Source organism: Falco biarmicus, chromosome 4 (assembly GCF_023638135.1).
Source record: "Falco biarmicus isolate bFalBia1 chromosome 4, bFalBia1.pri, whole genome shotgun sequence".
NCBI lineage: Eukaryota > Metazoa > Chordata > Aves > Falconiformes > Falconidae > Falco > Falco biarmicus.
Window position 1 is genome coordinate 79,293,708 of NC_079291.1, and position 12,196 is coordinate 79,305,903.

Consider the following 12,196-nt stretch of genomic DNA (forward strand, 5'->3'; position numbering starts at 1 on the left):
TTTGGTTTGGTTGGTTTTTAAATTGAAGCCGTTTTACGATCCTGAAATGCAGCTCTGAAAATAAAAGGTGTGCAATGGAAATGTATCAAATTCATTAAGCCAGTACTTAGCTCTATAGAAAGCCTTGGCAATCATCCCTTTTACCAAAAGGTGTAAAAAAGTTGACATACTAAAATTAAAAAAGGTAGCATCAATAACCAAAAGTTTCAACCAGTGTTAATAAAACTCCCTTTAAGTCACAACAGTTTCAACAGGCAAATAGTCCCAATACAGGCATTGTAAAATAATAAATTGACTCCTATCCAAATATTATCAAATCAGTCTAAAAATGACTCATCTACACTGTTGTCATTAAGAACACATTAAGAATTCATTTTGTCATCAGATGCAGATATTGTCACTCCAGCAAGTGTGGAGTATTAACTGCAATTCAGCAATTAAACATAGGTTTTAAAAAACTGGTTCGTCAATATTAATGCAAAAGATAGTTCCTTACATAGAAGTACTGTGCTTGCCAGACAAGTAAGATAATACTTCAGGTATAAATCAAACAAAGCAGAATTATACCACAGTTTTCCTTGAAGACTTAGGGTTTGTGTGTTGCTTCTGTCAATGTTTAGCAAACTAAAGAAGCAGAACCTTTGGTTCTTTTAGTCAAGTAAAAATATTCTCATGTAACCACAAAAATACAACTTCCAGAGAAAATGGAAGTCCATCAAGAAGTCCACTTTCAATAAAACTGAGGTAGTACTGCTCTTTTATTACATGATGTGTAAGAGATTTAGATACAAATCGCCATCTACCACTCAGTTGACTGACAGGTACAGTAATTTTATAAAACAATCCCAACATTAAGTTTGAAACTCCAAAAAAAAGGAATGATCTGGACTCATTCGCTAAGAGTTAGCTTAAAATGGGAATTAGCCGTATTACAAAAAAGCTGTCGCTTATGTTGGTTTTTAGAGCCTTATTTCCAGGGGATTAATGCATTTACAGTTAACACTGCTGTTCATCTTGGTATAAAACCTTAAAATTATTACAGCCTAAAATTTCAACAATGTAAACAGCACTACACACAGTACAGACCTGCCCTGACAGATGTAGTATGAAAAAACTTAATCTGGCACTGTATAATTTAGCAATGTTAATTTAACCTAACTAAAAAGGTCTACATTGTGCAAGAAATATCAGACTTACTTATACTAATCTGAAGTCTTAAAAAAAACCCCCATAAAACGCTTAACTTGTAGCCAGGGTCAAATATTTCAGGGCAAGAGTAAAAGGAATAACCAAAATTAAGAAAGTGCCTAAAACATGATACAGCATTTTAGAGCCCTTTCAAAGACAAGGCAGAAAAAGGTGTAAAGTAGAAAAATCTGGAGCCTCGGTAATTTCCAGAAACATCCAGAGTTTACATTTCATGAAGGGCAACAGGTCACTTTCGTCACTGCCGCTTTGCCGCCGCTAAGTCTGTTCCTCCGCACACAGGCCCTCTGTGTCCGAAGACGAAATACATTTGGTTTCCTCCTCCTTTTTCCTTCGCTCCATTTCCCACTCCACAAAGGTATCGAAGAGACTCGGCCAGGCCTCGTCCTCGCTGTAGTTGCTAAGGTCTGGTCCAATCACCTGAGTAAAATTTAGAAACATGTTCCACGTGTCCCGGGAGATTCCCTTGATTCCTGAGGGGTTCTCAATTAGGAAGTGCAACCACTGGTCCAAAATGGGGGGCTTGTTTTGGGTGAAGACTAATTTCCATAGGGCAATGGCTATTTCCCGATGTAGCGACCTCTGTCCTTCTTCAGAGTCTAGGCCAAACTGGAAGGTGAAACGATAGAGATCCTTGAATTTATCTTCCTGCTTGGCTTCGTTTAAGAGGCTGGGGAACCTTGCACAAATGCCATCAATGCTGTCTGCATTTATTGCTTTGCAGCCTTCGAAAAACTCCTTCCTATTGAGCAAGAGAAGAGAAATTAGCGAGAGCGCTTTGCACCAACCTTGCGTGCTGAACGCTTCCCACCTCCGTTCAGCTACATCAAACCAGAAGAGGGTTATCTGGACAAGACAATCGTGCCCCCAGCCCAGGTGGCACGATTTTGGCATCAGGAGCTACTGGAAAGAGAGTTCCCAGCAGTTCCTTGTGGCCTGGGGAACCACACACCCCCCTCGGACCTGCCGGGGCACCATTAGCATTTGCAAGATTTTTCTATCTGGTGCTCTGACTACTTGATACTATCACATCCAGTGCCTTTCACATTAAAAAGCGAATAAAATTTACCACAGAAGAAATACCACATCTTTGAAAACACCACATTTACGCGCTGAAGTGCCATATATAAACCAGCTTGATTCGGTATTGCCCGTGTCTAAACGCCCATGCTCCGGATGAGCTGTTCTCACGGGACAGGGCAGTTCACTGGTGGCTTTCCTGTGGTTTTTGGTTGCTCTTCCAGCCTGCAAAATCAAAAGGGTGCCAACAGCGACGGTCAGCAAGGCACCTGCTGAAAAAGTGGAAGAGCGCAGCATCGCACGACAGAGGCGACAGTGCAGTGTATAAACACTGCCTGAAGCACCGGTACTATGCTAATTAGCCTACGAGTGATCTGGCCGAGCGGGTAGATGGTGAGCTCTGATTTCCCTCACACTCATGAGCAAGTGCGGTAGCTGGCGAACATGAAGCAAAGCCAGCAGGCTGACACGGGACAGGCTGGAGGGAAGGCAGGAGACGGGGCAGCGCTCAGGAGAACTGAAGACCACGTCGCTCTCCTTGACGGAAGAAGTCGATCAGCACCGGTATCATGGAGCGTGCCCTTAAACAAAGGTCACCTCTCACCAATAGATTTGTCCTCTCCAAGAAAATCAAAAATGACATTAATAAAGCTCATGGTGTTTGTGCAGCGACACTACTTGCAATTTCTTTACCACGTTAGCAAATACCTGTGCCATCAGCCTCCAGTAAATCCACCTTTGCATTCCAGAGTAACTCATTGATTTGACACACACTCACATCCGCAAAAGCTCTGAAGATGCTGGAAAAGCCGTGTTCAGTGCACAGCTGAAGCTTGGTTCAAGGCTCAGCACACCGACGTTATTTTGGAAGTTATAAACCCAGTGAACATAAACAGCATTACTCAAACCAATCTAGACAGACCCAAAAAAATTAGAAGATCATTCTCTCTTAGCAAGCCCCTGTCGGAAGTCTTTCCTTGCTCTTACCTGGACATTGATAATCAAGCTGCGGGAGGCTGTTCTAGTCTTGGGTTTGGTTTGAGGTTTGGTTTTTTCCTGTTAAGTTTTAGCCATTCTGTTGTTTCCTGTAGCATCAAGCACGCTACAAGCCTGCTGCCTGACCCACTTGTCCAGAAGAAGAGACAGAACTTTAAATACCAATCACTTGTCAGCCAGTATGAAACAGCTACCAGTGTCAAAACCCTCACATTTCCTTCCCTCGCTATGCTTGAAAAGGATTACTCTTGGAAAAAGACATTAAGTGTAGCTCCGATTGGGCAGGAGTGTTTTTTCCACACAATGATAACAGTTGGTAGCAATTACTAAGGAATCTCACATTACTTTAAAGCAAAAAAATTAATTCCAGTGTCCAATCTCATCACCAAGATAATGCTGGGTACAGTAAAACTGCTTTTGGCAAATTAAGAATAAATTAATGTCTACAGAATCTCCCTACACTGTTCATCCTTAGCCGCATAAGATCCAAAAAAAATATTTTTGATTCTGAAACCCACTGTGAGGGGAAGGGGAAAGAAGAATACCAAGCTTACCTTCTGCAGTGGGAGGAACTAATCTGACCAAAAGGCAAGTGTTAGAAGAAATAAGTAAGTAAAGCTAACGAGGCTGTTTCTCCAACATACAGATGACAGGATATACTTTAACATATGAAAATAATTACAAGTTCTGCAAGAACTAACCTTGTAAATTTGCACATGGTAGCAGCCTGGAATTTCCAAGCCAAAACTAGCACTTTAAATTCAGTGGGATCAACACAGAGGTCATTGCAAAATCGTTCCATTCCTTCTTCCAGTATGGCATCTTCCCGTTCATCCTTATACCTCCTAAATAACTCCCCAATCCTTTGGAGCGAAGATTCTTCTGCACTGGAAACAGAGTCTTTCTTTGTGTCTCCAGAAAACGTTGGAGGCTGACTAGACTCTACAGCAGTGTCCGTTTTCTTTGTCCCATTCACGAGTATATCTCCTGAAGACTTCCCGCAAGCGGAACCATGGTCATCTTTGTGAACTGCGCTTCTCTTACTATGTGACTTGCTGCCGGATTCCCTTTCCCCATTTTTGCTGCCAAGGGTAGAAGAAGGATTCTTGCACTTCGTGACACACTGGCCCATGATGTTGCAAGCCCAGCTTCTAGAGCAGTCCCCTCGCCGTCAGACACCCTCGCAGCTGCTCTTCAACACATCTCACCATGCCACTAGCGGCAGTCAACTAACCTGAAAAACAGTTTCAGAGTCAATCACCGTTTCTCCACAAAGAATATTGTAAGTATTAAATGCGGGATTACGTTTGCCAGTAAGAGACCGACTTCAGGATATTTAAGTTTTGCGTACTGAAAAGGAGCAGTGTACAGAAGGTTGGCATATGCCATAAATTTCAGGCAATTTCAGGCTGTTTTACCTAGAAATCAATGCAGCTTACTCACTGGCTGCAGTATACTAACGGGTCCTCATAAAGGAAATTCCTAAAATTCTTACTGTAACATAGGTTACAAAGAGGTTGATTCATGTACGGGCTTCATCAAGACAGACTACTCTAACCCAGAAATATTTTAAAGGAAATGGTTTTTAAAACTATACCCACACTTTATATATAGAAAATAAAACACTGAAACAAAGCAGTGGTGGGACGGGGACACTGCTGGGACAACCTGGCAGAGACTCCAGCATTAGATGTAGACTGGACCTTCAGCAAATGGGCAAAAGGGGGTTGGGGTTTTTTTTGTTTTCTTTTCTTTTTGCTGGGGGCGGAGGGGGCTGCTGGGTTTTTTAAATGGAGTTTGGAACCTAGATTTTTGTTCTTAAAACAGAGTGTGTTTGTGGAAGGGGGGCAACAGTCACTTTTCATGCAAGATGGCGTTTAGGAATTATTCATTGTTTCAAGTGGGCTCCTCCCTTCAGGTAACGAGACAGAGGGGGCCTTTTTAATGAAACTTTTTCAGACAGACACACATGCAGATAAGATGTAGTAATTCTAGTGCAGTTTAAAAAAAAATAATCAAAATTAAAGTGCCAAAATGATTTCATCACACTTTGTTTTCATAAATCACAATGTTCAAGCCTTGTATACTTGGAAAAGGTATTTCACTCACAGAAAAGAGTTCTTAAATTTTCCCTATTAAAACCAAACACTCTGACACTATCCTATCAGCATGCAGCCATGCCGTAAACAGTCCATTTCTCAGAAACATCAACTCCAAGAAAGCAATTGCTTATCATATTCCTCCTTTACCCACTTATTTGCATTTCATCTCTGCTGTCAGTTAGGCAAAAGCCTCAAACATAAAAATGGGGTTTGCCTTCTCTTTTGTTTACTGCTTCCAGGTTACAGAATTAGAACAAGAAAGAAGAGATACAAATTAAAAATGAAGACATGATACAGATGTCATATCAGTTTTTCTGTATTCCTTCTTGCATAAAGCTCTTCTGAGACCAAACCCCTCTTTTTAAGCTGTAAACTAACTTGGAACAGCAGCACCGAGTGCAGAGGAATTCTCCAGATATTAGGATTACAAACATAAATCTTCTCTCAGCCATTATACCTGTTTTGGCAAAACAGCACATATACAGTTTCATGAGCAAAAATAATATTTTTGCCAGTACAACTACAACAGCCAAGATGCTGGTTTCAACTACCTGGCTCCCCTTCCCCTCCCCAATCTCTTAAGCCCACAACCCACAAAACTAACAAAAACCTATTTTTAATCAGCAGAAGGAATAAACATCTGGCAAATCCTTTTGTCAGACTGCTTTAAAGATGAACTTTGTAGCATCATTTTTACAGGCAAGTAAAATACAACTTAATGTATCAAAACATAATCTCTTACTAATTTGTATTTTAAAGGATTTGTTAAAACACACATTTCCACATAAATAATCCAAAAGACAATTTCACTGCTCCTTAGTACTTCACAGCTCTTTGTGAGCCGCAGAGTACAGCCTGGCACTGGTTCTTGGGCTGCCATGCATCTGAGCAACATCGTCTACTCTACACCAGTCATTTTTTTCATTACACCAAAACAAACAGGATATTATTAGGCAGTGTAAATTACTGCTTTGTGATTAACTCCCAGATACCAGCCTTCCCTCTCCCCCTGTGCCTGCACTCCCCTAAATTAATCAGAATTCAAACGCTCAATCTATACTAATTCCTGTTCTTCCATCAGTTTCTCAAAATCAGCTAGCACTACTTTGGCTAAGTTTTTCTTTAGAGAGAAGCATACAAGTAAAGGAACCAAATGAAAAAAAAATCCCGAGTAGAAACTAGTATTAGAGTTTAAAGTAAAGTTTAGCTAGTTTATAAAACTTATTGTTCAAACACATAACAGCAATTATTAGCTGCTGGGGATCCAGAACAGCTTTTCCCTATGGGCAGGTTAAAGAATAGCTGCCTGTTACTGAATGGCACCTCCCTCTGAAGTAGTTGGTAGTACTCCCATCACACACAGCCTAACAGACAGAGATTAATCCAACTCACTTTAGGAATCCCAATTTAAAGTTAAAAAAAAAAAAAAAAAGACAGTTTGCAAGTTAACTCACGTCATCTGTCCATAAATTTTCCTAATGGCAGTGATTCATGCTGTCACGTTTCCTAAGCAACGGCTTGTGTTAATGATGTCAACAATCTAATACTGAAGTCTACAAAGTGACATCAGCAGTCTGATGAAACAGACTGGATTTATTGTCACTTGTGGTCATGAAAAGACAGCATTTTGATACACAGAGGGAAGGTCAGCTGGCATTATCAAACACCTGTATGTGAGCAAGTGTCCCAACAGCTGTTTCCGAAAACCACAGTAACATTAACACACAGAGTGCAAGTTAACAACGTCCCCCACGGTGTATCCCTCTAACAAGCACCTTCTGTACTCCAGCAGACTTGCCTGACAAGGAGCTGAGTGCTGCTCCTCAACAGCCACCGCCTGGGCTCTGCTAGCGCTGCTCTTCCCTGCAGTGCCGGAGTTCCTCCTCCTTCCTCCCTGCCGAGGAGGTTTTCGGAGCACAATCCCACTCGTTATGAACAAACACTAGAAGATACTGAAGTAAAGCTCCTGCAATTCCTCACTTTTCTACTACGTGAAACTTGATGCCACATGCCAGATACTTTGAAGCACGCTACCCCAAAAATAGCAAAACCAGCTTGGGGGGAGGGAAAAAAAAAAAAAAAAAAAAAAAAAAATCAGACTGCATCCGCTGGCAGTTTGTGCATGTATCTGGTTTTGTAAGAGAAAAGTCTTTCGGCACTCCATCAGTTACCCTTTTATAAAATGCCTTCACAGAGCTGGATCCTCTTCATTTACTAGTCACCTCCGCTTCCTACGTGACTCAGGTTTCAAGGCATGAAAGGAACAAGAGCCTCGGAAGGAGATAGAAACAAGTGGGAGAACTCAGTCCTTTTGTTAAGAAAGGCTGGAGAGAGGATCCAATTGCAGTATCAGGAGCTGCACTGTGTAATCAGTGTTCAAGGAGCACAAAAAAGCACTCTCGGGAAAGCGAACAGAGCTACTTACTTAACTGTAGAGCAAAGCAAATGTCACGTCTAGGTCATGCCAATTACAGTCAAGTGAGCACAAGGATGTGCAGGGATATTTCTCCCAGCTAGATTGGGAACTACAAGCATAAAGTTCTCGCATACCCAAAGGTTATACTGGATGGGTGGCAAAGCACCAATTCCCAAAAGAATCATTTCCCAAGAGCAAAATTACTGTAACAGGTTTGTACGATGTACCAGCGAGACACAAAAGGCAGCGCTGACCACTAGTTTTGCCATTCTACTAAAAAAGATCAAAATTCAGGGCTAAGGTTGGAATGTGCTCAGTGCTACAGGATGCAGTACTCCCAAAGAAGTCTGATTACTCAGAAAAGTATTGAGCAATAACCTACAGTAAATATGAATCACCAAGATGCCCATGAGGCCATCCTCCACACAGCTGGAACAGCAAAGCAAAGATCGTCAGGGATGTTCTCTGCTCCTTTTGAGAGGGGAGTAAGCAACTGGAAACACAGGAAGACTAGTGCTGGGTGATACAGCCAGCTAAAGGAAAGCCACTCTCTAAGAGCAAAGGATGTGCAGAACCTAATTGCTCAATACATTAAGCAGAAAACTAGGGAATATCGGAAAGACCTTGCTAATGCTTGGTGGGACTTTTTGTTTTGTTTAGAGGGGGCGGGAGGGTGGGGGGGGGTTGGTTTTGTTTGGGGTTTTGGGGGGATTTTTGTGCGGATCTTTTTAAGTGCTGTAAGGAAATTATTTTTTTCTCCAGTTTTACCAGACCACATAACCCAAGATTTAACGGGAGCAAAACAAAGTGACTCAGTAACAATTCTCTGCCATATAAGCACCCCATGGCACAACTGAAACTGGCAGCACTCAAGTGGGGGAGAGCTGGCAGAAGGAGACAAGATGCAAAGGAGATATTTAAGTAACCCTGTATTTTTCTTTAATGACCAGTGTTATTGCAGTAATAGAAATTATTGGATACATCCAGACAATAACAAAACGCAGCCAAGCATTACGCCATTTAATAGTGTAGCATCAGAAGGTATTTACAATGAGTTTTAAAACATTGAAAGTACCAAGAAAGAAGAGGAAAAAAAATCCTCCAGTCATTCAAGAACAACTCAAAGACATATTTAGGAAATCTCGTAACAAAAGGGGACACAGCTCAGCCAACCATTAAATCCCTTCCCAAGTAGAAGTTAACTAGCTAAGGCAAAGATAACATTGCTAAAGCTCAACTAAGCCTCAACTTCTCACAAACCCTTAAGCACAGCCTGTAAGAATTCTACAGAATTTCACTATGCATTATTTACCTTTTAGCAGACTGGGATGCATGACTTCTAAACTAGCTGGGGGTAGGTAACAGCATCATGGGTGCCCCCCCTTTTTCCAGCTCTGAACAGATACACACAGCTTTCCACTGGGGAGGCACGAGAGGATCATTGCAACTGCTGAACCAGAAGCAATCGCTGCTCAAACAGTTGATGCTGGGCAAGTGATCGTGTAAGCAAACATCTAGTACTTACATAGTTTCAGCTACACAGGGAATCATTCCACTAGCTTCACAGCCTCCTTCAGGTTCCCTGGGTTCCACATGGAACACTGTGAGGCAAAAAACACACAAATCTTTACATTTAGAAGAAACTATGAAAACCATAGAACACACTAAAGCGCTCAGAAGCAACTATGCATTTAATAAAACCCTTCACAGCCCAAATCTATTTGTTGAAAGAGTCATTTTATAAAACTACTTCACTTTTTGACTTATAAAGTAGCATAACACCATTAACTCTTCATTGTCATATAAAGCATAGATCAGGTACGGAATACAACGGACAAGTTCAAATGTTTGTTAGGAGTAAACACACACTTCCGAACACTTTTCTGGCTTTCAGTATGGGAGAGTTAATTCCTCATTTCATGCACTCAGAGCAAAATAGAGGACATGCTACCATTGTCAATGCATGTTAGCTAAGCGGCTGTTTAATCTGTGAATGCCAGACAGCTGCTACCTAGCAAAGCATAATTTGGGTCCAGAAAGTAATTCTCTTTTTTTCATTCTCTAGCACATTCTTTTCCATGTTTGTTTTCCCATGTTCAGAAGAGCTGGCTCAACTTCACCTCTCCAATTCCCAGCTCTGCTATATAACTACGAGGCTCTGAAGAGATGACAGACAAAGGTATGTCTGGTTTGTGTAGCAACAGCTACAACCACAGCACCTAGTCAACACCTCTGTTTGTATCTGATCTAGGCAAAAAAAAAAAAAAAAAAAAAAGATAAACAAGAAAGCTCTGGCAAAGCTCCTCTGCTCTACCAACAGAAACATGAAAACGTCTTGGTTTTACAGCTCACCCGTAACAGACATGGAGCAAAACCATGTCTCCTCTCAACCATTTTTTAGGCATTTACTTTTGAGATGGATAGTCCAAAAAGTCTGCTTCACTTTGGATTTATATCCTCTGCTTCCAAACCTCACCTTCCACACAAACAGCCACCCTTCTGCCCCCCCGACAGCTCTCTCGGCACACGCTCCTGCTGTGCGGGTGTGCAGCCGCGCGTATGGCAGCAGAGCAGCTCCTGCCTCTCTGCGGTGGCAGTACTAGCTTGGATTTCTTTCTATTTGATCGTAGCATCCCATGAGTTTCAAGAATTTAAGAAAATGTAACATCTGGCACTTCTATGTTAATTTCTTCACCCCTCTGCAACGAAGTAATTCTTTTTATAAATCAGGAGGGGAGGAAAGAAGAGAAAGAAGGGAGGCAGGGCACCGTGCAGCCTCATCCCCCTGTGACCCTGCTTAAATAGAGGTGAGGCAACATCTTACACTTCACACGTTCAAAACCATATTCATGCCAACTTTATGCAACAAACTACCTTTCAAAGAGATTTGTATTTCTTTGGAAGAAATCTATGATCCACCAGACCTACGTTTCCAGCTGACTACAGCACATGCTGGAAAAGCAGACACTTATTTCAAGTTCAAAAGAAGCTGAAGCTGATGGAGTTCAGCCGTATCCAGCAAAAACCAAACTTTTTCAGGTCGTTTGAAGTAGTTTCCACGTTGGCTGACCTGTACACACACACTGTCTGGAGCCAGAAGCCAGAAATTTTAACATCTGTTAGAACTGCCAGCTACAGCTCTTCCCCCATTCTTACTCCTTTTTATTCTACCGAGTTGCCCGTTTCACCTTTCTTTAATTTTTAATGCAGTAGCAAGTGTAAACTTCTGTGACAACACAATTACAGGATGTGGAATAAAAAGTTAGCATGAGTTAGCAGTTAAAAAAAACAAGCTCTTCAAGTCTGTATTTAAAGGCTACCATAGCACAGCAATGTGTTGTGGCTGACTTCATCCTAAATCACACCAGGTGACTGCTGCACCGGTAGAAAGAAGCAGCAACACTTTGATGGCACAGGCTTTAATTCGGTCCTGGGGTCGGGGCTGCCAGGCAGAAGCGGTACGCTACCACCACCCAGCATCGCCCTTGCTGGTGCGGGGGGAGCGCCAGGCTACAGCACCCCAGCACAGCCTGCACCGCTCATCAGCGATCCCACCCAGCAGCCCACTGGGAAAATAACTAGATGGTGTGCACCCTCAGGATTACGGAGGCGTTTGTTTTGCTCACCTGCCTATTTTTGCACCTGTGCCTGACTTCCCCCTGTGACTTTGGCTCCCCTAAGCACTGGTGCAGAGGATCACGCTGCAGAACGCTCCGTGCCAAAGCTGCTATCACCCTCAACACTTGTCCTCAGCCGCTCTTCCAGGGGTAAGAGCTGACGGCACTCTCACAAAAGACAACTTTTCTTTGCTTTTCTGTGGGGAACCAGTGAAGCATTAGTGATATCATTTCCCTCTGCAGCAGAAATTGAGAGGATTGACTCAGCTTGTGGAAGAGTTTACCGTGCAGTTAGGACCTCTATACTACAGCACCAAAGCACTTGGTGTATTAAGTGTTAAAGCATAAAGGAAGCTTCGGTCAGCAAAGCCATCACCTTATGGAAACTGCTTATTTCAAGTCATAACATGCCATGAAACTTTCTCAGCAAAAGCACTCTGACTCCAGCACCACGGGCACGTTACGGGCTTTCATCAGCCCAGCAGACACCTCACCACATCCCTAACCAAGCACTGTGCTAGCACCCATCAGCCACACAGATCTGCTCCGCACCTCTGCTGCAGAAATACACCTATGCAAAGTTACTTAAGAGGAAGTCTAAAAACAGGAAAGTCCTGCTGCAATTAGTTAAAATGAATTATTAGTTTGTCAGGCTTCCTGTAGTTTAAGCACCTTTCAATGAACTACAGCCAGGTTATGATTTTGGGGGCATCCAGATGGCAACTTTGTCAGTCTGTTCCAAATCAGGGTAACAAACTATTTCTGATTAGCCTCACTCTGAGCTTTAGAAACAAACTGGATTTAGAAATCTGATCAAACTGCGTAAAGTTTGTCTCTAC

General features: G+C 42.3%; 1 protein-coding gene across 4 annotated transcripts in view; it reads right to left on the bottom strand.

Moving 5' to 3' along the window:
- DCUN1D3 (defective in cullin neddylation 1 domain containing 3) overlaps positions 1–12,196 on the bottom strand; it is a 19,716-nt gene continuing 7,520 nt past the window's right edge. For 2 of the 4 annotated variants that reach the window (XM_056337252.1, XM_056337254.1), the window contains exons 2-4: positions 9,266–9,341; positions 3,924–4,456; positions 1–1,948 (exon numbers count right to left, since the gene is read on the bottom strand). In XM_056337252.1, the coding sequence (XP_056193227.1) occupies positions 1,465–1,948; positions 3,924–4,354 (915 nt within the window). In that variant the 5' untranslated portion in view covers positions 4,355–4,456; positions 9,266–9,341 and the 3' untranslated portion in view covers positions 1–1,464. Of the gene's footprint in view, positions 1,949–3,923; positions 4,457–9,265; positions 9,342–9,860; positions 9,886–12,196 lie in introns of those variants that run through there. The other 2 variants (XM_056337255.1, XM_056337256.1) reach the window with 2 other exon arrangements.